The sequence below is a fragment of the Arvicola amphibius genome, chromosome 9 (assembly GCF_903992535.2).
Source record: "Arvicola amphibius chromosome 9, mArvAmp1.2, whole genome shotgun sequence".
NCBI classification, from domain to species: Eukaryota; Metazoa; Chordata; class Mammalia; order Rodentia; family Cricetidae; genus Arvicola; species Arvicola amphibius.
The window spans coordinates 31,135,255-31,160,865 of NC_052055.2; the positions used below are offsets into that span (position 1 = coordinate 31,135,255).

The 25,611-nt window shown below is 45.9% G+C and overlaps 1 protein-coding gene across 1 annotated transcript in view; it reads right to left on the reverse strand.

The window, feature by feature from the left end:
* The window catches only part of Col22a1 (collagen type XXII alpha 1 chain), a 223,730-nt gene that overhangs the window by 110,759 nt on the left and 87,360 nt on the right, over positions 1-25,611 (reverse strand). The window contains exons 21-26 of the mRNA XM_038343103.1: positions 24,979-25,032; positions 13,673-13,726; positions 5,345-5,398; positions 4,653-4,706; positions 3,654-3,707; positions 2,051-2,104 (exon numbers count right to left, since the gene is read on the reverse strand). Of these exons, the coding sequence (XP_038199031.1) occupies positions 2,051-2,104; positions 3,654-3,707; positions 4,653-4,706; positions 5,345-5,398; positions 13,673-13,726; positions 24,979-25,032 (324 nt within the window). The remainder of the gene's footprint in view (positions 1-2,050; positions 2,105-3,653; positions 3,708-4,652; positions 4,707-5,344; positions 5,399-13,672; positions 13,727-24,978; positions 25,033-25,611) is intronic.

Below are 25,611 nucleotides of genomic sequence, written 5' to 3' on the forward strand. Positions count from 1 at the left end.
ATATACATATGTTTATTATATATGGATATATAATATATATATATACATATGTTTAATATACATATCCCTAGGAAATGTGGTTTTCTGATGAGTAGACACATGAGTAAAACACTGAACCAGCTAGTGATGTGGATTCTTCCCGGAGCTGTGCCAAATCAACTGGTAGTGAAGGCCAGTAGGAGCACTGTTTATCAGAGGAAGGCAAAGAAAAGGATGTGGGAAAAGAGGGAGGGGATAGGGGAGAGAGGAAAAAAAGGAAGAGAAGAAAGGCAGTGGGGGTGTGCGAAACAAATGCATGTTTGGTGCACACATCCATGTCAGCCTGGAGCTCTGGTTCCATGAAATGACCCAACATACAGAGTTAGCACAATCTGGAATCCTCTATGTAGCCTACAGAAGCCATCAATACCCCACGTTTACAGCACATCTCGAAAAAAAAAAAAAAAAAAAAAACCTGCCCTAAACAGAGCTGAGCAAATTGTTCACCACTAAAGTTCTCAGTTGAATTCAGCTGGAATGGACTCCTCTGTTGTGTGAACTGCTTCCTAGGCGGAGCTGGGGAAGCATAAGCAACCAAGTGGGGCTGCAAATGCTGGACGCCAGTCAAGTGCACACTGAGTTTGATCACGGGCCATCAGCAAGGTGACCTGACAGGCTTTCCCCTGGCTCAGTCCCTGTCAGTACCAGCTAACCTGGACAATCCGGGCCATTCTGTACTCTAACTGGGAGGAATTATTAAACCCCTCCATTCTGCAAGTCCTGATGTAGGATCCACACTTTTCCTGACTGGAAGGGGACACTGTAGAGTGGGGAGAGAGCCAGGCACTGTGTTTAAACAGCACACACACACTGTGGAGCAGATGGAGGGGCAGGTCTCCTAACAGTCTGTCTGGCTACAGCGTCCCTCAGAACTTAAAAGTTGGCAGTATATGCACATGCATGCCAAGATCTAGCCCTGTCTGTGCTGGGATTTTGAGCTGAGGGCTTTGGGAAGCAGGATCCTGTAGCCCACCAGGAAAGTCCATAGTGATGAATCCAAGCATAGAATGAAAGCTATTGGCACAAGGCCCTGGGCTGTCGGACTTCCATGGCAGCATCCTGTCAATCACGGGTTGAATAGCCTGCTTCCCCACCCAAGTGATGGAGGAGTGTCTATGTGTTACTTTCAATATTAATAAAGATACTGCCTTGGCCCTTTAAGAGAACAGAAAATTAGGTAGGCGGAATAGACAGAACAGAATTCTGGAAGAGTTGGGGAGACGCTTCAGGCAGTCGCCATAGTGAGTCTCCATGATTCTCCTCTCTGAGATGGATGCAGGTTAAGATCTCTCCTGGTAAGCCACACCTCGTGGTGCTACACGGATTACTAAATATGGGTTAAAGGAAGATGTGAGAATTAACCAATAAGAGGCTACAGATAATGGGCCAGGCAGTGTTTTAAAAGAATACAATTTCCGTGTAATTATTTTGGGCAAAGCTAGCCGGGTGGCGGGACACTGCCCGCTGCTCCTTTCTACACCCAAGTTTCACACTGCTTTGTCTGCTGGAAGCCCAGTGAGCAATGAACTTGCAGACGGTCCCAACTGGACTTCTCTGTCACTGAATTTATAAAGAGGACCAGACACCAAAGGCCATGGGAGGAAAAACTGAGAGAAGAAAGATCGAAATGTGGGGAGGAAGAGAAGGAGGAAGTAAAATGCCCATTCCCTTGCTCAGCCCTTAGCAGGGCAAACAAGTCAGTAGATGTGAATTCTTTTTTCCTAGGTCTGCACAGTTCCTTGAAACCTCTCCTATGCAGCAAGTCTCTCTAGCAGAACCACTCCATCCCCTAGCACCTGTCCCCAGGAGGTGACCTTGGTTCTGCTGTGACCAGACTCTGGGCATCACAACAGAGCCCCATGGATATGCCATGCCTGCTAACTTGCTCTTTTCCAATTGTCCTTGTGCTTCTTTTGAGGCCTCCAGTGCCACACCCAGAAGAGGTAAGTTACTCATACAGAACCCCAACTGGAGGGAGGCACAGACAGAACATGAATGGGGAGAGTCATACCCGAGGTCCGGGCATTCCAGGTGCACCACGGTCCCCAGGGTCCCCTGGTTCTCCCTGTGAGAAGACAAGGCAGAGTCAACACAAAAGAGACCGAGCACAGTTGAACACACCTACTCACTGCTGGCTGTGGATGGGTCTGGAACAGGGCCACCTATAGAGAAGTGGTTCTGAACCTTCATTCTTTGTGGCTGTCTAAGTTCAGGACAGCTCCTATATCCCATACTCTCTAGCTCTGAGTACAAATGGCATTCTTTCCCTTCCGAGAGATTTAGGCTAGAGAAAGCGTGACAATACCTTTTGATTTGAAAATATGAAGTACTTGGTTATCCAGGGAGAGGAATGAATATTTACAAATGGCCTTAAATGGTAGCATCCCAGGGATTCTAAATCAGCATACCACAGAGATACAGTACCACTCACAATAGTCAAATTACAGAATTATTGTGATACGCCCAGGTGCTCCTCAACAGATGAATAGAAACAAGAAAATATGTATACATGTCTAGGTGTGTGTTGATTTTATTCAGCCATAAAGAACAATAAAAATCACATCATTTGCTGAAAATAGATGTAACTTCAGAACACCGTATTAAATGAAATGGGTCTGACTAAAAGAAAAATCTATTTTCTCTCATTTGTGGTTCCTAGGTTTTCTAGACACATGGAATCATTGGTGTGGATACAGGATGTAAGAAAACAAAAGGCTGGAGGAAGGGATGGGAGTAAAAAGAAGGGAGAGGGGAGGGTTAATCCTAGTCAAAGTCCACAGCACACTGGAATAAAAACAACCTTCTGAAACCCCTCACTCTGTCCAACAGAGATAAGCAAATAAAATGACTGTAAATGTGTCTACAACCACACTTATTCTACATTTTGTTGTGGAAAAAAATCTGAGTCTATACCAATGGATTCCACTGAAACATCAAAAGTTTTCTTCTACAGCTGCCTTACAAGGGCTGTGGACAGACACATCTGACCAGATACACACTTGCATTTAAGAATGAAGTTTATTTGTTCAAACTCTCTGCTGCTAGGGCTGGAGAGGTTGTTGCTCCCGCAGAGAACTTGGTTAGGTTCCCAGAACCCAGGTGTCAGCCCACAGCTCCAGTTCCAGAACACCAGGGGCTGGCACACGCCTCTGACGTCGGAGGCACTGCACACGCATGGTGCACAGGCACACATGCAGACAGAATACTCATTCACACAAAATTTAAATTCCTTTAAAAAATTAAAGATTATCCATTGCTTATTTATTCACTTGAAGCATTTAAAGCATAGATTTGATTCCTGCCTCCTAGAATCTCATCTTTGATGCTTCCCTTCAAAAACCCATTTTAATGACTGGAGCCCCCACTGGAGACTCTCCTAAACTTTAACTCTCTTAAAACTCTTAAAAATTCTTAATTTCTCTCCAGATTGATTTTAATACTTTCAGAGCCTTCCTGGTTCTCCCTGTTACATCTGACATTACAAACTCAACCATTTCAACTAAGCCTCGCTCCAAAGCCCGGGGGAGCATCTTGTCTCAGAGCTCAACCACCAGGAATCTCCTCCGCTCTTTGTGTTTTGATCCTCTATCTAATGCCACCCTGTGAGTACCCACCTTGGAGCCAGGTAGGCCTGGTGGTCCATCCAGCCCATCCTTTCCAGGTGGCCCCTGAACCAAGAAAGGAAAGAAACAAAATGAAAACCCGGGCATGTTTAGGGAAGGCTTCTGTGGAGTTGCTTAAAACCGGGAGGTGTCTCAGCAGCTAGACTGGTACATAACCTTACCTACTCTCCAGCTGTCTCCTTGCTCAAGAAGCGCCAGTCTCTGCCAGCCAGGTTTTCCATACATTTTTCCAGGGCAGTAATTTCCAATTATTGCCCTCTGGTCCATGCCCTAACTCATTTACTATATATGCAGATGAATGAGAGTGAAGGATAGGATTCTATTCCTAATCCAAGAGATCCCAAAGACAATACAGTACCATCCACATTGTGTTGTGGCAGGCCTTTTTTCTTCTTCTTTTTCTGGACCACCAACCAGCTTCCAAATCATGACCCACAGACTTTTGAATGCTTGACCTAGCTTAGGGCGCTTTTCTGGCTAGCTCTTCTCTTCTTTCTAACTAGTTCTTTTTAACTTAACCTGTTTATTTGTCTTTTGCCTGGGAGCTTTTTGCCTTTTCCTACTTTCTTTCTGTATGTCTTACTTTCCTGCTGTCTTTGTATCTGGCTGGCTGGCAGTTACCTGACTTTTGGCCTCGGGGATCTCCCTCATTCTCTCCTCCGTCTCTCATTCCTCCCCAGCCTAGATTTCTCCTCCTATTTATTCTCTCTGCCAGACAGTCCCACCTAGTCCTCTCCTGCTTAACTATTGGCCAGTCAGCTTTTTTTTATGAGACCAACTGGGCGCTTTAGGCAGGCAAAGTAAAACACATATTTACATCATTAATAACATAATTACATTAGTTACGCATAATTACATAATTAAACAAATGCAACATGAACAAAAGTAACACATCTTTACACAGTTAGTTAAAGTAATACTCACAGTATTTACAAATAATTACAAACTTAACACATCTTTGCCCAGTTGAAATAAGCTGAAAGAACTCACCATGTGACCAGGGGGCCCGGGTTTTCCAGGGAAGCCCAGTTCTCCAGGTAAACCCTGAAAAGGAAAATTTGAGATTAGAGTCTTGCCCTGATGCCATCCCTGGCACAGAATCAGGCCTCCTCAGGCCCGAAGAAGAGTACCTGACCGTGTCTGCCATACTCCCTGACAGCCATTGTAACCGTAGAATTGTTCCCTTTTTGCAACTGATGCATGACCTTACAGCTTGTCTGCTCTGCAGCAGAGTTCACTGTCATGTCCACCCACGGCCAACTACTTCTCAGGACTCACAACCTTCTGCCCACGGCTGGGTCTACCTTGCCCAGGACCTGCCATGGGGACAATTTCCCAACTGACCCTTGAGGGCAAGAGGTAAGAATATTAACAAATACTGCCCTTGGTGTCCTGTATTCTGAGGCTAGCCCACAATCAATTAGGTACACCTGAATGATGGTGTAGCATGACACACCCCCGATGCCATGACACAGGAAGGTACCAAGGTGTTATGCTGGCTTGTATGCCATTTATAACCACTGGATCCAAGAAGCTGGGAGTGTAGCAGCTTAAAGGGATCTTCTTCCTGAATCTTCCTGTCTCTGGAGGCTTTATCTTGCACTTGGAAAGAGAAAGGTACTTCCCTGCCCTTGAGAATGCTATCCAAAGTCCTCTTGGAGAGAAATTCAAGCCTGGCTTACCGGAGGGCCTCCAGGTCCAGAGGGCCCTTGAACACCGGGTGCTCCAGGCGGGCCCTGTATAGAGAGAGTGAATGGTTAGAAAAGAACCCCGAGAAACTACCTGGGACAAACTGGTGCTGGAGAGAGAAAAGGGTGGTAGTATGGGAGGACTTCGGCCTCATCAGCCTCACCGGATTTCAAGCAGAAGGAAAAAGAAGTGAGAAAGGAAAAAAATGTGAAGCAAAATTTGCAGATTACTAATAAATGTCCAATTTGTATGCTGGCTAGTTTGGGGCAGTTTAGCCCAAACAGTGCTCATCTGGGAGGAGAGAACCTCAATGGAAGAGCTATCTCCATCAGACTGGAGGCATCATCTTGACTGCTGATTGATGGGTGGGGGAAGCCCAATGTGAGCAGTGTCACCCCTGGGCAGGTGGGTCTGGGCTTTACATGAAAGACAGGGGAACAAGCCAGAGTAAAACAAGTCAGTGAGCAGCTCCATGGTCTCAAATTCTGTCTCTGCCTTGAGATTCTGCTTCATCGGCTGCACTCAATGATGGACTATAACACAAGTCAGATAAACCCTTCCCCCACCTGCTATCTGTGGCCAGTGTTTTAGTGCAGCAACAAGAAACCAAACTAGGAGCAACCTAAATTATTTGAACATTTAAGGAGACCATACACATATGTGCATGCATACACATGTGCAAGATTCTCCCAGAGTCCTCTTAAATCACCAATCACAGCCCAGAGCCGATGTCAGCGTTAGCATCGCAGAGCAGACTGTGGGTCTCCACCCATAGACTGCTGGTTTCCTTGGTTCACTGAGACCCCTCCCCTGCACACCTCTACTCCAAGGGGACCAGTCTGACCAGAAGTAGGGATGTGCGTTGTCTGTGTACAGTGTGTACTGTATCGGGGTGTATGCATCTAGATCCGTGTACTGTATGGGGGTGTATATATCTGTAGCTGTGTGCAATTTCAATTATCCATTACCCATGCTGACACTTTGGGGTCCTGTAAAAGCAAAGAATATGGTATTATCTGACAAAAAGCCAGAGCTCATGTGTCCATGATCATGGTGAGGGAACCTGTGATCACTGAGTGGGAGGTAACGTTTGAACCTGGAAGACTAAGGCAAGGGGCTCAGAGCAGGCACCTGAGCCTCGGGGAGAAGAAATGACTAACAGGCTAGACACACATCAGCAGGTAGGGACCCGATGAATAAAGGCCAGCAGTGTTGGCTTTATACAATAGTCAAAAGCTCCATGAGAGAACAGGGTGTTCCCATTGAAGAGCTGTGGTTTTAACTTAGGAGTAACCAGGTAGTCAAAAAAGACCTATGTCAACCATGTGTGTTTTTATGTTTTCAGATGGCATATGGAGGACATGATGAACAGAGACACGTGACATGTGCTGGGTCACCAGTCACGGGCTAGTGGTCACTACGCAATGATGGGGTCCCGGCAGAGGGTGGAGATCATTCTGAGCATTTTTAGGTTCATGACAGTCTTGCCAGTGACCGCTCATCAGAGAGCATTCAGGCACATGGCAGATGAGGACTCTGCGGAGTTCTTGTTCTTGGTTTTGGTGGCAGCACATTCTTGTTTTGTTGGCCTGGCATTCTGTATTCTTCCAGAAGTGTTTACAGCCTTCCCCTACCCCACACAACTTCTTGGAGCAAGAGAAGTCACTACGTCCCGTACTCCCTCTGGACGAGCCCCTCTCTGGAGGCCCAGAGTACTTCTCTTCATATGGCCCTCTCTTCTGAGATGGCTTTCATTGCCTGGGGCCTTTTTGTGATCAAGGCCAGGGTAACTTCTAATCTTACCTTCAGATCCTCAAGCATCAAACATTTGTGTTTCCTTTGCATCTTACAGAGAAACTAACCCAGACCATGACAGGGAGTAGGCATTCAGAAAACGCCAAAGGCATCTGCAAGAGTATTGCAAGGGGCTAATTACAGTCATAGAACGATAATACAAGATGGCCACTGGAGGGCGATAAAAACCAAAGAATGGCGTATTTGTCGCAAGCACGAACAGTTCCATTTACAGCCTCTGGGTGGCTTGTGGGAGTCAAACCATCAAACACAAGAGCATTTACCCAAACCGGGCTTTGAGTAGCAGCTGCAGTTCTATTTCTCAGTAGCTCACTTAGACCTGGAGAGGTTTTGTGGCAGCATCTGTCCTGACCGAGATGTCTGTACTGGGTTGCAACAACTGGGGAGGCATTGGTCAGGAAATGCCCTGGGTAAGCACCAACCTGTCCTCCTGGCAAGACAAGGGCTGGGGAGAGAAGGCATCAAGGGTGGCTGTTTGTTTCACCCCATCACCCAGTCCACGGCACTGCACCAAGTGCTACTTAGATCAACCCTGTTCACCTTTCTGCACATTAAAGGACCTGCAGGAATCACCAGACCCACTATGCTATGAAAGCACAAGACAGGCCACCCACTATTACTCCAGAGGATCCCGCTGGCCTCACAGCACCCAACAATGGAGTTTAACAGGGCTTTCCCAGACAGACCATGGGTACTTTTCCCTTTCTTCCCTCCTTACATACCGGGCCACGCAGATGGCGCTGAAATGTTTTGTGCCTTAAAAACACTTTTCTCAGCGACAGCCCATTACTTCTCTGACCTCCTTCACACAAACACAAACACACACACACACACACACACACACACACACGCAGAGGCTTTCTGCAAACATCCTTGCCCTCTTTCTGTTGGTGATGCTCTGGCTCACAGAATTCTACAGTTCATGATCTTTAGAGACTATCTAGTGAAAAGGAAACCTTTAGTGTTTGACAATGAAGAAAATAGGCTCAGAGAGTTTAAGAACTTTGCCAGAGGCCATACAGGTGGACGAGCTCTATATGCCTCCTGCAGGGTCCAGCTGAGTCATAGCCACCTAAACTGGAGGTCATACACATAGGGACAATTGCTCCCTATTTAGATTCCCGGGCAGCAGGTTAGGATCAGGGACCGGTGTGATGCCAATGCCAAGTGGTCCTGATATCTCTAGTACGGGATCCTTCCACCATATCACCAACTCCATCTATAACCACCTCCACTCTAGCCCTATCCCTGTTGCTGTATGCATAGCAACGCAGAGGAGGCACACCATGCATAGGAGACACAGGAAAGAAGGCAGAAACCTAGGACTGCCCGAGAGGAGCACTCCACTTGGCATTCACACTGTCCAGATTTTATACACCTGCTCTACCTCCTTTGAGCCCCCACACTGATGAAGTGAGGCAGACCTTTCCAACCCAAGCTACAAAGGAGGAAAGGAGAAGGGGATTTCAATCAATTAGAAGCCCACAGAACTTGTTGGAAGGGAGCGCCATGGTCCAACACACCTCCCAACCCTAATACTCCAGTCTGGCCTGCCCAAGTCCTGCTAAACACACCAGTCTCGGGCCCTTCTTGCAGCCCCATTCTGCGACTAAAGGAGAATGTAGGGTGTAAATACATCTTGGGGCTCTCTGAGTCCAAACCTTCAGCACCTGGTTCTCTGCTGTGCACACTGTAGGGACTTCGCAAAGGTCTGAGGCTGTAAGCACAGGCCAACTAGGGGCATCCTTATGAATTAAATGCACCCACTGCAACCGCCATGGAGAGGAAGAAAGGCTGAAAGCAGCTGGAAACAGCTGTTAGAAAGCTTGGGAGCTGTTCCCAGGAGGCATCACACAGCCTCCAGCATCCATTCCAATTCACATAGAGCATCTTGCAAGTCTAATTTGGGGTTGTGAGGCAATGCAAAGCAGCATTCAGCCTGCTCTGGGGACCTGCTCAGCTGGCCTCCGCTGTCTTCTGAGGGTGGTGATGCTTATAGGTAACCACTGATTCGCATGAACAGCTGTCTTGCCTCTGGATCCTCCTTCTATTCAGACTCCTGTTGTTCATTCTTCCCACAGATACCTAACTGGCATGTGGGTTTTCAGAGGATAAGGAAGCCTACTTTCCATTCTCAAAAGAAATACCTTTAGAAACCAGGATGTTCCACCGTCTTTTCCCTTTGTTATACATGACGGTGTCTTGAGAAAGAAATGTGGCTAATGGAAGAGGGAGACTGAGATGCAAGACGACCTTCCATGTCTGCAGCTTCCACGGATGCTGCAGGTCAAGAAACTCATCTCGGAGCCAAGAGAAGAGCAGGCTGGAACTGATGTGAAAATTTAAGGCTTGAAGCTGAGGATATAGCTTAGTGGTTTAGCACCTGCCTGATATGCACAGTTCCACATCACTGCAAAACAAAAACATAAGATGTCTAGGGCTCTGGATGCCCTACATAAAACTCTAGATGGCCCCATGCAACCTCAATGGACTTCACCTTCAGAACCTTTATCTCCTAAAATACAGCATAAGGTTGTACATCATTATCTGTGAACTTGTGTGTGTGTTCCTTATTTTTCTTTTAAACATTAATAAAAAATATCTAGCCAAATTAATCTGACTATTAATAAGCAACACATTAGCCAGCAGATATAAATGTTGACAAACTGCATGCCTGTTTGCATTACACTAATGAAAACAAAGCAATTACTTTCCATAATTAATTAACTAATCAGTTCACTAATTATTAATGAAGCAACATTTAATCCCTTTACAGTGACTAAACAGCTATCTGATGTAATTAGTAGATATAATGATATATAAATAGCCAATTAATCTAATTATTAATAAAGAAATGGCAAATAATTGCTTCTATAACAGTAGTTCCAACTGTGGTGTACTTAGGAAATAAGATAGAATTTGAAGATGCATGACAATTTCCTGCACGAATTAATACAGCAATCAAGTTAATTCCATGTGCAGCTGGGACACTTTTGAGAGCAGAATTTATGTCCCTCCCCCCACCCCCGAGGTATAACTGTGATCACTGCCCATCTCAGGAAATTTCTGCAGTCTTATGAGTCCACCCAGCTCTCGAACCAGCCCTGTGCTGTGGCTGTGTCTCCTCCCATTCAAGGGTTTTCATTCCACACACAGTCCCAGGCATCATCACCTTTGCACAAACATGCGGATGCGTCCCACAAAGACTTCTGTTTTCCTTATGCGAGAAGATTTCTGCATGAGTGGCTGTGCATGACTCTGAGGGCCTGCTGTTTTCTGGAAAGCCGCCACAACATTGGACATCGTGGCAAAGCTAAGCTGCTTCAGTCAGAGGTTCATACCACAAATGCTATCAGAACGGAACAAGAATCTAAGCATGTGACTTTTCACAGACAGCAAGCTACCAACTTCCTAAATTCAAGAGCAACTTCCTAGGCAGTGCCAGTGAACTTGGGCTTACGTTTGCCTTCTTTTAACACTGGCAATGTTGAATGGTCCCATTTCCTAAAAGCACCTGTGAGGCTGTAGGATAATAAAACACAGAATGCAACGTCGCTGTGGGTGGTACACAGGGAGCTCATGTACTGGTGTGCAGCCCTAACTCAGTGGGTAAGATTCATGCTCTAAGATTTGTGGTTGACGATTGTCTGATTAGAAAGCAAAACTCTACCATTAGTTGAAATTTTAAGATTAACATTGAAAAAGCCCAACACCTGTTCTCAATTTAGGAATGAAAAGACAGACTCTACTTTTAGGCTTAACAAAAACTCAAATATTTGTAAATAAGAACTAACAAGAAAACTGTAAAAACTTGCACATTTAAACGTGTAATACGGGGCTGAGAGACAGCCCTATGGTTAAGAGTGCTTGCTGCTCACCCTCTAGAAGACCTGAGTCTGGATTCCAATACCCACAATCACCTGTAACTCCACTTCCAAAGGGTCTCACACCCTCTTCTGGAGTACATGGGCGCACACACACACACACACATACATGTTCATACACACACATAAATTAAATCGTTTTTTAAAATATACCATGGCATGAACTTATGAATGAAGTAGTTGTTATTTGAGTTGTCTGGGCCAACATGATTATACAATTTCATCCACTTATGTAGCAATCTGTACCATTATACACAGTTTACAATATATAGGAAACTTATAAACATTTAGTGCAAAGAAAGTACTTCAAAGCTGCTAGCCAAGATGGTAGAGCCTCATGTACTACTCCAGCCAAGACGTCAATTAAGCCCTACACTTTCTCATTACACAGAGACAGGAAATGATACAGCCATCTCTCCCAGGACTTGACCATTATCTCCATGTTCTTGGGATCTTCTAGAGATGCTGTCACCCCCAGACAACAGGAAATAATTTGACGAACATGACGCCCACTTTTCTAAAAGGTGGGGTGGGTGGTTGTTGGTCATTCAATGGATTATAGATGTTTGTCATCATTTAGTGGGGTTGGTTATAAGTTGTTACCGGTCATGGTGAGGGAGGAAACTAAGCAAAGGAGGTTAGATTCAAGGTTCTCTTTCTGAAATGAAAATAGGGAATATAGGAATGATGGGATAAAAGGGTTGATTACTGGATCTACTTTTAAACTAAAAATGCAACTACTAGGCTTAAATGTTTTTACACTGGCATGGATTTTTATATATTAATACAAATTTAAGGTTAATTTTGTTATACTATGTGTATGCTTCTATTCTTGTTTAAGGTATTGTGCCTACAAAGTTCATTTAACAATTCCATGTAAATTTCCACTCCTACTCCTTGAAAGCTATTATTACACACTATTTAGAATAATTAAGAAATAAGTAAGTGGTCCTCTAACAATAAAACTTGAGGCCTTGTTAGGTATGCTTTCAAGTCCAAAAAGATATATTTTTGCTAGACAGATGGTCTTCAAACTCTTCAGAATATGGTATTTAAGATGTTTTAAAAACATAAGGCTTTTCAGGACAGTGGGACAAATCTGCTCCTGGAAGCACCAATTTACAAAAAAAAAAAAGCAAAGAAAAGAAGGATAATGGACATCAAAGAACCTCCAAATGGAGTTTGCTTTCTTTTTGGCTAAGTTAGAAGCTGGGCAAGAAACTGCCCTTGCCACAACTGCTGATGTCCAAATTAGACCAGCAGGACACAAAAAAAAGGAACTACTGAATTTTACCAAGACAGGGTAGGACAGTCCTTCAAACTTCCTGCTTCACAGAAAAGTCTGTCAGATATTCTAGGCCTGTAGGCCACAAATGAATGCCCCGACATTGCAGAGGAACCTTGAGTGACAGTCCAGGCAGTCAGTTGTTTTTGTCATTTCTCTTGTTTTGGAAATTATTTGCTCTGCACTTCCTGTTTACCCAGGTAATATTATATCCTTCACGGGTCTCTGATGGATTCAAAATTGAATATAGTTATAGTTTTGATAGAAAGTCAATCAGATACAAAACTTTGGACTTACCAAGATAATATAGATAATGAAGTGATTTCTCAGAATTTGCCAGATGCAAATGGACTGGACACTGGATATGTTTTTCTTACCTGATAATTGTTCTTATTATATATAGTTTTACTGTATTAGAGTTAAAACCTTTTTATTTAGACAGAAAAAGGGAAATGTTGTGGGATGTTTGTACACTACGTGAAGATGTATTGCTATGATTGTAATAAAAATCTGAATGGCCAATAGGTATGCAGGAGGTATAGGTGGGACTTCCAGGCAGAAAGAGAGAGGAGGATGAGGAAGAATCAAGGCCCAAGGAATGTGATGGTACCAGGATACACAGAACGAGCAAAATGTACAGGAGGAGATGTAACAACCACAAGTCACATGGCAGAAAACAGATTAATATAAATGAGTTAATTTAAGAAATAAGAGCTAGTAGGACAAGCCTAAGCTATAGGCCAAGTTTCTATAAGTAGTTAGAAATCTCCATGTCATTATTTGGGAGCTAGTGAGACAGAGGAAGACTCACTACAAATGACCATCTCATTTAGCTTTCTATTTATATATTTGTATTTTATAACATTTTTATTTTATTAGTGTATATTTGCTATACAGAGACTCCATGGTCTAATTTTTGTTCAACTATTTCATGTTATATATATCAAATCTCTATATAGATTTACCCCCATTTTCATTTCCTTCTCCTACTCTGCTCATTCTAGTCCTTTCCTCTTCCCAAGCAGCTCTACTACATTAATGTCATGTGAATATGTATGTACATATGTGTGTGTCCCTGTATGTGCATATGCACACATACACATGTGGTCAGAGTTCCAGTTGAGAAAGAAGAGTCTAGTTTACTTTTTATGAATTTTGTTGTTTGGAGTTTTTTCATTTGTTTGCTTTTTTCAGGAAAATGGATGTAACTGGTAATCATTCCTTCGAATTCTCTGATGATGACTACAAAGATGCTGGCTGCAAGCTATGAACTGGTACCAAGTCACTGAGTCAGAGAAAACAGCATTGCATTGGGGGAATTGACAGGCAGTCCTTACCTGTGGCCCCAGTGCTCCAGGGGCTCCTGGTGGACCCACTTCCCCTTTCTTCCCCTGAAGACAGAAGAGAAGCCAGAGTTAACAGTGAAATATCATCCCACAAAGCCCAGGGAACAGTGTCTCTCAGGGAAATCCTTTCTCAATGACTTGAGCTTCTTGATTAATGGGTTACTAAGCAGGCCCACTCAACAGAGGCTAAGTGTGGTGTCAGCAAAGGGGGTACATGCTTACGGGTTCAGGAGGTCAAATGGTTCCTAGCGCTGCAAGTAACATTAAAGATACCACACCACCCAAATTTCCCAAGGCAGATCAAACAAGAGTATTGCTTTTGGTGTGTATAGTTTGTTGATATATATACTAACATATATATTCAAAAATATTTTTCATAAAATATATTGTGATCACATTCTCTCCTCTTCCAACTCCTCCCAGATCCTCCTCACCTCCCTGCATACCCAACTCCATGACTTCACAACCCAAGTCCCTTTCCTAACCTGCCTAATGATTCTCAGTCTCTCTAGAGAAGTTGTCTGAACAAGTGTGATTCACTCTCTCTCTCTCTTCATCACTCCTCTCTCCCTCCTGTCCCCCACACTCCACTCTTGAGAATTACTGTGTAGTACCTACTGTCTTCATCAGCCTGGCTGTCTAACAGTAACTTCCCCGAGCTGCATCCTACAGGAGGATTTGCTGAGTGCCCCTGCCCCCTCCCTGTGCAGTCACATAGTGTGTGTGCTCCTCCATTCGTACAGATGTCCCCCACCCATGGAGAAGCAGGGCACTGAGTCTGCTTGCGCCCTTCTGTGGCGAGAATCCAATCTGTGCAGTGGGTGCACTGACTCTCTGATGAGATCATGGGGCAACCACTCTCATTAGACCCCATCATCAAACCAGCTAGGAAGTGTAATGTTGCATTTAATTTACATGATGACCTTAATGACCCAAGTGACCCAAAGTAGTCTCCTCTGCATCACTCCCTTGCTCCTGGAATGTTGCCTGATTCAATGAAGGGAATAGTTAGAAAGGAAAAATCTGCAAAATTCACATTTCTCAACACAGGTTTAGTAGGAAACTCTGCCTAGTTTCCCCACCTGCGTATTCCAATTTAATCTGTTCATCAAGAGGACCCCGTGAAGATATTCAGAGGCCCAGCCTGAAAGTCTAGAACACCTGTTATACAGCTAGGAAGGCAAAGGGCTGGGTTCCATCCAGTTCTGCACAGTTGAGAACATGTTTAGGCTTAAGACAGCTCTCCAGACTGCACAGGTCTGCTGAGGGGAGAAGGACTTGAGAATATTAGCTCTCTCAATGTCTCTGGCCCTCTGCTCTCTGCTCCTCAGTTTGCTCCCGCTGGTCCCCAGTGATCCTGAACCCCATTGTGTACATGAATATCAGGCTTTGTTGCTCTCTGGATGCAGCCCCAGTACTTTCTCTTTGCTTTTTGTCTTTTTCTGTCCCCTAATCCTTCCTACCCTCCCTTCACTTTGTCCCTCCTTCTTCCTATTTCCCCTCTCTCTTTTCTCTCCTTACTGTCATTTTTTCTTCCATCTCTTCCTTCTTTTCTTCTTTCTCTTCATCTTCTTCTCATATCACATGAGCACTGAGGACTGAGGAAGACTCCCCCGAGCAGGGGTGCAGAGGTAATGTTGGAAGGAAAAGGAGTCTTCATGGGGAACAGACCAGGGACAAAGAAAGACGATATGTGTACTCCGAAAGCCCATGAGAATAGGACGTCCTCACATCCTACTGTGCAAATATTGAGGCACAAGAATGGGGGGAGGCAAAGAGGTCAGCACAGAACCCCAAAGAGAATGTGTGCTCTGGACCAAGCTGAGCCCAGAGCTGAAGACAATCATATCTGGTTTACTATGTGCTGACTAAAGCACACGAGTGATCAAATGGGCCTTGGGGACAGAATAAGGTTGGTCAAACTACACCTGCATGTTCACCACACTCAATGCCACCCAAGCATCAGCTCACCCCTGGACTACTGCGGTACCCCCAAACAGATACCTCCCTTCACAATTTTCCCCTCTGAGAAGCCAGAGTTATATTCATAAAACCTCCATGGAATGCCTGTTTCCCAAATATAACAGTGCTTCTTAACTCAGATCCAAATTTCTTTTTTTTTTTAATATTTATTTATTTATTATGTATACAAAATTCTGAGTGTATTCCTGTAGGTCAGAAGAGGGAACCAGACCTCATTACAGATGGTTGTGAGCCACCATGTGGTTGCCGGGAATTGAACTCAGGACCTTTGGAAGGGTAGGCAATGCCCTTAACCGCTGAGCCATCTCTCCAGCCCCTCAGATCCAAATTTCAATGCTGCCCAGTCTGCCCTTCATGATCCCATTCCTGCACCTTTTCCTCATGTCCTTCTACCCCCTCCACCTCCAAGCATGAGGGCTCCCTGCCTCTTTCATGAACAGGCCAAATAACCACAAACCCAATGCCTTTCTCTCTTGTCTTCCTCTTGCCTGGAGAGTTACTTCTCTAGAGGCCCATCTGGTCTCTGCTCAATGGTCCTCTCACATGACTGTCTCCTTGGAAACCTCATGCAAGGATCACTCCCTCTCCCTACTGGGCCTCCCTCAGTGTGTGTTACCGGCCAATACCCCACCTGCTGTGTGTGTTTATTTACTGCCTCTCTGCCCTACTGGGACACACATCATTTGGAAGCAGGTACTGGTTCTGGTTTTATTTGCTACTCTACCTTGAAGGCACATGGTGGGATGCTTAATACACACTAGTGGGCTGGATGTGAGTCACAGCAAAGGCCATAGCAGTGGAGAGAGCTGTGTGAGTCAAAGGCAGATGATATTAGAAAGACGGGAAGAGTCTATGTAGCAATGTACTGTCTTTCAGAGAGCAACTGTCTGACCAAAGCCCCTTGATCCAGGCCTGGCACTATAGCACTTGGCCTGCAGGGGACATAGGATTCATGCCAAAATGAGTTTCTGGACACTTGTCAGGTAAAATTCAAAATGTAGTCACAAATGCCTTCAGAAGTAAGCCGCACCTTAGATGCACCTCACCTCACCTTGCATCTGACCCTGCTTTGGTGAGAGCAGACATTAAGAGGCTGATGGTAGAGGGCCCATTTCCTGCTCCTCCCTCCTCAGGGAATGGAAAACAGACACCTTTAATGTTCTACCTGGACAGGGGCTCCACCCCTCCTCTTTCCCCAGGTTGTTTCACAGAAAGTTGTTGATTATTTACAAGATGAGTTCAGGATCAACCAATCATTCCTCTGTTGACAGGAAGGAAACACTGAATGGGTCCTGGGAGGAGTCAAAGAGAAGGAAGGATGTGAAAACCTGGCTGTGGAGTGCGCGGAATAACTCAGATGACTGCCTGCCTGCCTGTGCAGGGTAGGGAAGCAAGGGTATGAGCCTCCCTCACAGACAGGAAGCTGTGGGGTCTCTGATTCTCCCACAGGCCAAGATCTTGTGCTACTCAAAGGATGACATGCCCTCAGATGAAACGGTAATGAGCTATCTAACAGTCACCGGCTCAGGAAGTGCCCTCTTCCCAGGCTGCGAAATCCAACACTCTGGACGGGCAGACATATACAGCAGTTTGAATGAGAGATGCCCCCACAAACGTTCAGATATTTGAACACTCGGCGCCCCGCTGGTGGCGCTGTCTGAAGAAATGTGGACGGGATGGAGGCCAGCTTCACTCGTTTATAGTCTCAGTCCATTCCTGTCCTCTTCTCTACTGCAGACCTGCAGTTAACGATGTGAGCACCGAGTTCCTGCTCCTGCCACCGTGCCTGCCCTTAGCTGCCAGGCTTTCCGGCCATGCTGGACTCTCAAAGCTCTGGAACCGTAAGCCCAAGTAAACGCTTCTCTAAGGGTCCTTGGTCGTCATGTTTTAACACAGCACCAGAAAACTGCTGCAAAGCATGATGGGAAAACTGGTGCAAGGCATGATGGGAAAACTGCTGCAAGGCATGATGGCAGGGAGGAGGGTTATGGCAAGAAAAGAGAACCGCAAAGAAATCTACCAAGGAAAGTAGACATGGCTAACATTAGGTTTTCAGCATGGAGAGAGAACCCTAGGATGTGATAAGAGACCAGAGAAGGCCATGAAAAAAAAGTGTCCTCAAACTAGCATCACAAGGCTGTCTCTCTCCTGAAAAGAACAGAATCTCCATCATCCATGGGGAGGGAGGTGTCACCCAGAGAAACACCAGGGGAGCCAAGTTCTGGCCAGCTGTATCCCCTGAGGCCATGCCTCCAACATCCTAGCTCTGACAGCCACCAGGTGCCTCCCAGATCTCCCTCCCTCCTGCAGTCACAGATGCAGGAGGCAGCCCTGCTCCTGGGGTCATCCCCTGTAGGACTTCCTGGGTCACTTGTGCAGCAGGTTGACCCTGCTAAGGCAAAAGAGGATGAGTCTAAGCTTCCAACCCCTAAAAGCAGTCAGAGGCTCCTCATCATATACACAACACACTGAAGCTGTTTGGGCTGAAGCGTTGTCGACAGCCAGGAAATCCTGCCCTCTTTTCAACAGCATCCAGCACTAAAACTCCCATACCTGCGTGACAGTTCCCACACCCCTTTAGGACTTCTGACCTTTGGGACCATGGCCACACTTCTACCTCTGTACCACTTCCCCCATTCCAACATGTCAAAATCACATCCTGGGGCCACGCCGCTTCTTCCAGGAGTCTAGGGGGAAGACGAGGAAACCACATTTGAGATATATATTCCCTCGCATGCCATACAAATGAATGAGTTAGAATCTCGAGGGCTGGACCCAAAGCCCCAAGCAGCTGTGTTAGCTTCGGCTGCAGTCAGTGAGCAGCTGCTGTGCACTTCCTGAATCTGACAGGTTCTTTTGTAATAAATTGCTATTTTGCTAACAGTAATTTTTACTTTTCTTCTCTTTCAAACTGCGGCCCAGTATAATATCTGGATAAGTATTCATAGTTGATCACGAGGACAGATTTTTCAAGTGATTCTGGATGCCAACATGCTGGGCAAACTTGCTCTTGACGGGGCATAGCCACCAAGGAGAGGCCTATAAATTCTGGACAGCAAACCCTTCCTTGCCAGGATGTGTTACTACAGCCACAGGCAGGGCCATTAGCACACAAAAAGCTTGGCTGTGTGAGTCGGCTAATGTGTGCCATACGGTCTTTCGCTCAGCTCCTCCTCTCCATGCCTCCAAATGTCAAGAATGATCATTTCCTACTGTTTGGTTCTGAAACCTAGTGTCTAGGGACTACTTAGAACATCCTAACAAAAGCCTGGCTGCAGGCCCTGAAACGAATCAAAACAGTAGCCTCTGGCCCAAACACTGAACTCCCATCTGGTCCAGCAGGAAGTTTCAACCATGGAAAGTGGAACAAATGCCACCCAGACTGCCAGCAACAAAGTCTGCCCGTGTTTCTCTCTGAAACCTAACAGAAGTCAGAGCTGGGGCAGCTAACGCGGTTTGGACACTGTGAGACTTCAGCGCCAAGGGAAACAGATGAATATCAAACGCATCTGGGGTACCACACAGGATGTGCCCGGTCGGTTAGTAGGCCAGATATCTGGGAGGTGCTCCCAGTTGGGAAAACAGCTCCCAGTTTTGATCTCTGCAATGGGAAACATACCAAGTTCTAAATCTGGGGAGGGTGTGGAGGAGCCAGGCAGACCTGGTTCTCAACACTGGGGACTCACACATTTCTTCGGGTCTTGGATTCTTTATTAGTCAACTGAGATTAAGCGACCATATCCCGTGATACCTAAAGAAAACTAAATAACAAACAGGAAAACAAAATTTACAAAGCTGGGATGGGGAGGTGGCTCAGTGGGTAAAGTGTTTGGCACATAAGCACGAAGACCCAAGCTTGGAGCATCTGTAATGCTAGCACCAAGGGGAAGAGAAAAATTCTGGAGCTCATGGACCTTGCAGTCTGTCGAATCCAATGATGAAACCTTGTATAGACAAAGGAGGGGGGTAGTCTGATGTTGACCTCTGACCTCCACACACATGCACATATGCATACACACACACACACACACACACACACACACACACACACACAGTATACACACATTCAGAGAAACCCACTGCAAAGATGCAAACCTGAAACCTGCCCTGCGGTGATTGGCCAATTATCTGTTTCTACCTGCTGCTGGCTCTATGCCTGCAGAGATGAACTCCATTTAAAGAGGGCGCCCTCCTGGCACTGATACACGGGAAAGAACATGAGCACCAGAGGGAACCTCTGTCTTCAGGAGGGGAGAATGAAATCTGAGAGGATCACTGTTTCGGTTCTTATTACCTGATGGGAGGAAACCAGAAGACGTGACAATAATCAAAAGGGCCAAGAAGCTTGATGTGAGCTTGAGCAAAGAGCAGACAACAGAGATCAGAGGGAGCTTGGCAAGGGCACCGAGTTCTCATGTGAGTTTCCAGGACCCTCTTCCTCAGGATTCAATATTCCAGATTTTACACTTAAGTTAAAATTTTGATTTTTTTTTTTGTATTGTCAAGACAAGAGGAAGAAAAATATGTAGGCTATACCATTCAGGGCTCAGCAGCAAAGAGCTGGGTGACAACCACATCCCCTCCACCAATACTGATATCTCCTGTCCAAGGTCAGTGCCTGGGGGACCAGACACCAGTCCTGGATCCCGCCCTGCTCCACACCACACAGTCATGTGTGTGCTCAGAGATCTGACTCCATGTCTGATCCATTTCCTCTGGCACACAAATTATTCAAAAATCTTACCAATGTCCTTATATTACTATATATCCCACATGGTTCCATATATTGGATAAGTATTTTACATATACACAAATTTGTGTTTTATGACTGTGAAATCCTAATACTTTAGACACAGAAATAAGAAAACTCTCCATTCTTGTGCTTTTACATCCTAGTGGTGAGAAGACAGGTCCCCAACACGAAGAGGATCAACAAAGTCCTCTTCAGAACATGGACACCGGCTGGTGGGACAAGTGTCTAGGGGTGGACAATAAGGACGGCAGACCTTTCGGAGAGAATGAGCTTCCTGGAAACCTGGAACAGGCAAGTGTTAAAATGGCCTTAGGTTCGCTCTGCTTCTTCCACTGGAACATTCCAGACTCAGACACTTCCCAAGCCCAGCTGGCAGCTTCTAGGCCAGCCAGGAGGAGGCTAAATCACATCACACCGTTGCTCGCTCCACCCTGGGCAAGCATTCCTTGTTGAGTATGCTGTAACGAGGGCTGGGCGTGGCTGCGGCTTAGGCACAGTTTGCTGCTTCCACCATGTCATTGGAGAAAAACATCAGCTTTGTCTAAAATGAATGCATCCACCTTGCCAAAGATTATGCTGTCTGCCTGTGGCTAATCTCTAGAGCAGCTGGCCCAGATTCCTTCCCCTACCTGATGTTTTAGTCTGTGTCTGCATGCATAGGTCTCCATGCCTGGTTTTATCTGCTCTGTTCCTTCCCACAGCCTGTGTGCGCATCCTGATGTTCAGGAGTGCTTCTTGGTGATGTTTCAATTGAAAGTGATGGGGGGGTGGGGGGGGGCGGGCGATGGCAGGTCCAAAGCGAGAGAAACAGAGAGAGAATTTTTGAGTAAGTCATTCTATCTCAGGTTCTCCTGACTCAGCCCGGGACTAATGGCACCGGAAGTTGCTTCCAAGCCCACAACATGTCAATTAACTGCTTCTCTTTTCCCTGTTCTTGCAGGCACTGAACTCAAACAACGTTCCCAGGATGGAACACAGGAGGAAGTGATGAACAGCCATACACTATCAGAGGAGCAGAGGCCCCTAAATACCTCCAGTCCTAAATACCACTTGTGACTCACTAGAGTCAGCAGGGCAAGAGAAACAGCCCTCAGCTCCCCCGATGCACCCTGTAGCAATGTCTTCCTCATTGCCTCTATCTGTTCTACAAAAGCCCTTCAGGATATACCGCTTACCCGGTCACCTCACTGCCCAGCCTGTGAACTGGGCCAGGTTGGGACTTCCACAACCCGTTGCCTCCATGTCTCCAGCTCTGGCCTGAGCTGCCATTGGTATCATTTGATTATCAGGGAGCTCCTGAATGATGCTCTCCTCTTCCCTGTAACTGAACCCAAATCCAAATGGATGTATTTAGAATGCAAGTCCGACTCTCCAGTGTGGTATCAAACATCACAATGAGCAAATGCAGCCAGGCACAGAGGAGACAGACCATGCTGAATACTTGGGTAAATATTTGATGAAATTTCAAACAGATTTTGGGGTTGGATAATGGTATTATGATTTGGTTTCTTTTAAAATCCTTTATCTTTGGGAGACAATATGCTGAAATACTGATATACAAATTATGGGGCTAAGCATTGCTTCCAGCTAACCCAGTGATGGGCAGAGTTGAGTGTAGCTATAAATAAAACAGACTTTTTCAATGAATTCATAAATGTTGAAATAGATATTAGGGATATAGAGGTTCACTTCGCTGTTCTTTCAACTTTTGCCTATTTTTTTTCCATAATTGACCATAGCGAAGGCAGTCAGTTGCCCCACACTTTAGACACAATGAAAGCCACCATCCTTCAATGGCCTCCAAGGTTAAATGCTAATTGTTCTCAGGTACTCTTATTTAAATCCCCTGCCAGACCCTCGATGGCTCTAATCATTCCTTACCTAGATATGCCAAGCAGCTGCTGCCCCAGGCCCTGCAGCTGTCAGCCTGAGTTGCCAGCTCACTGCCTCCCAGACTGATCCAGTCTATCATTCTCTCTGGGGCCTTTCTGCATCCCTTGCTTAAATGCTAACTACAGTGTGTGCCTTCCTCTGCCTGCCAGAACATCAACAGCAAGCGCCCTCAGTGAACCACCAGTGTGGCCAGTCAATGAAGAAGAAACTTTTGTTGAAAGAATGAAGTTATCCTAGAAGGAACAGTAGAAAGAAGTATGGCTAGGGTACTATAAGGGCAAGACGACCAAAAAGGACAAGGATGAGAAAGGAAAAAATGTTGAGAGGGGAATGGAAGGGGCAAAGTCCCCAGTAAAGTTTCAGCAGAGCTCGAACAAGAAGCCATGGCTATGGCTCTTTGAGGTTGTAACGGATGCATGCCCAAACTAGAGACTTGCAAATGACACTGCGGGATGCAATCTATGCACAGAAGTCGTAGTAGTCTCCTCTGCGGGACACTTCCTTTGTCCCGTGACCATCTTCAGCGTCCCTTTAACTACAAAGCTGCCCCAAACAGCACCTGTGCCCATGCCCACGTTACTCCCTGAAGACTCAGAATCCTTATCTAAACTGAGATTTGGTCACTGAGCAACTGTGTTCCTTAAGAATCTGGCCTTAATTCACAGACGTTATTGCCAGGTCCAGCACACAGCTGGAGCTTGCTACAGCCACATCTACATCCCTCTCCATCTTTTCTGCTCCCCCTTGAGTCTCCCTATTCCATTCCCCAAATCTCAAAAATTGATATCTGCTCAGTTCTCAAGTCCCTCAAGCTGTATTCAGCATGAAGAAAGCCAAGCCTGCATTTCATTGGCGGTTGACGTTGCTCACAAGGCCGAGAGCTTCACGGCATGAGAACAGCTGATTTTGGAAGCACACACGGTAGGTCCAGGCAATCCCTGCCAATAAAGAGTGGGTCTGATGGGCGAGCCCCTACAAGATACCCCTTCTCCTCTCGGTGGGTAAATTAAGTAAGTGAATAAAAACTGCTCATTGTCATCTTTACAGAGTGAGTTCCGTGGACCATCTAATACTATATTGGGAAAGGTGGCACTTGGAGAAGTTCAATGCCAGCAAAGCAAGGTGCTCAAAAACACTAATAACAGCACCTGTGACGAGGTTGCCTTCTCATAATACTGAGCATGGACATACATGTTCAGAGAGCAAAAGCCCAGCAGTGGGACAATTTGCTCCCCATTCTGGGCATTTTTCTCACAGAAACTCAGCCATTATGAAGCTTCATCGCTATAGCCAGAAAGCCACAGGTTTGCAAAGACCAGGAGGCATCCAAGAGTCACAGAGCCTTGAGGTCAAACCCATACACGTTTTCAAAGCCTAGGATCCTCTACTACACAGGGCAGAGAGCAACATGGTAGCGACTCCATCTGACTGATGGGAAACTGAGATGGGCTACAGCTGAGTATGTGAATGTGAAGTCACTCTCTCACCTCCCACCCACGAAGCCTTGGAGACACCTTTCCACATCTCCCCTGACCTTCACAATGAGCTCTCAGAATCCTGGAGGTTCAAGACGGTTAAATTCAACAGAATTGTTTGAAGGATCACCAGTGGGCAAGGACAGGTAGAGCTGATGAGCAACAAGAGTCGCGCACGATTTCACAGTGGAAGCTGTGGGGTTTGTGGGCCCCACTCCCTGAGTCAGTCCACGGTATGTATGCAAAACCATCCTCCAAAGGAGCTGTGCAATATTCAGGCCAAATGGGGTATACAGTAGGTTAGGGGCTGCCTCCATCAGACACCAGGACCTCTCCCACCCATGGGTCAGTTGCTCCATGGCCTCTGGATAAGAAAATGCAGAGTGGAGGAGTTAGCTGTGCCAGGAGCTGCCTGTCTCTCTACTGGATCGAATCACCCTGTGGAGATCACCGTGTGGGACTAGAAAAGCGAGCACAAGCTTCAGGAGTAGATTCCGGTGGTGGTGGGTAGGGATGAGAACCCGCATCACAGAGCTGAGGCTAAGTTGTGGTCCAGTTAGCCATGGGCCATACTGCAGAGTATCCGACTTTTGTATGCTGCGCATCCCTCCTACCAAAGCCTGTGACACTATGCCCGGTATGCAAAATTTTACAGAAGAAGGCAGCTACTAAATTAAATTAAAGATAATTACATCAAATTGACTACCATGAACTACAATGTTCAATAATAATGCAGATATTCAAATTAAAGCTGTAACATGTTATCAGATTACTACCTTTGTCTCTATTTTCTCTTAGGTTTTTCTCAAAATTGAACTCCCTCATCATCTCCTGTGAGAAACTTGGGCCACTGCCAGCCTGGGTCAGCGGCTTCCTCTGAGTACCGCCCCCGATTTGGCTTCTTTCTGGTGGGAATTCTGATTTCACAGGTCTAGTATGTCCCATGTAGTAGACCCACAGCCAGTCACAGACTACTTGCCATGTCTCCAGGGCCCAGATCAAGGCAGAGAACAAAGTGGATTCTAAAACAGATGACTGAGCCGAGCCCCGTCTTTCAGTTTTCAATATTCACTGCAAGCTCTGGGGGCAGAGGTTGGACTTGAGTCCTCCGTTGGATGTCAGACAATGGAGGCCACGCAGATGAAGCCAGCGTGGGTGAGCAGGACATCAGAGAGTGAACATGGTTTACTTACTCGGAGACCTGGAGGCCCAGGGGGTCCCTCTCTGCCTTCTGGACCAATAGAACCCTTCAAGAGAAGAAAAAGAAAAAGGAGAGAGAATGTTAAGTGTGGGGTTCCACATCACGGCATATGCTCTGCCTCTCACTGTCATTAGACAGGAACTTGTCACGGCATCCAAATGGGTAATTATAGGGTCAGAGGGGAAACAGCAATTTATGATCTTAAATCTATCTAAAACATACAGATGGATATGGGCTTATAAGCAAGAAGACACAGGCGATGCTGCACACACTACAGAAGAGCACAGCAGGAACCGCATAGTTAACTCAGTAGTCTGCATGGAACACACAGAGAAGAAGCATCTGAAACCCAAATGTCTAACTCCTAAGTCTGTGCCCATTCTTTTCATCTTGTTTCCTCCATAGGAACCTGCTTGGGTTCTCTGAGTCTTGGGAAACAATAAGCAAAGTACGAAAGTTAGGACAAACCGTCCAGAGAGAAGGCGCCACTGTGAAGAGCACTTGATGCTCTTCCAAAGGCCCTAGGTTCTGTTTCCATAACCCATACGGGGGCTCGCAACCATCTACTGCACAAGTTCAAATGGATCTGACTCCTTCTGATCACCGCAGGCACCAGGCATACATG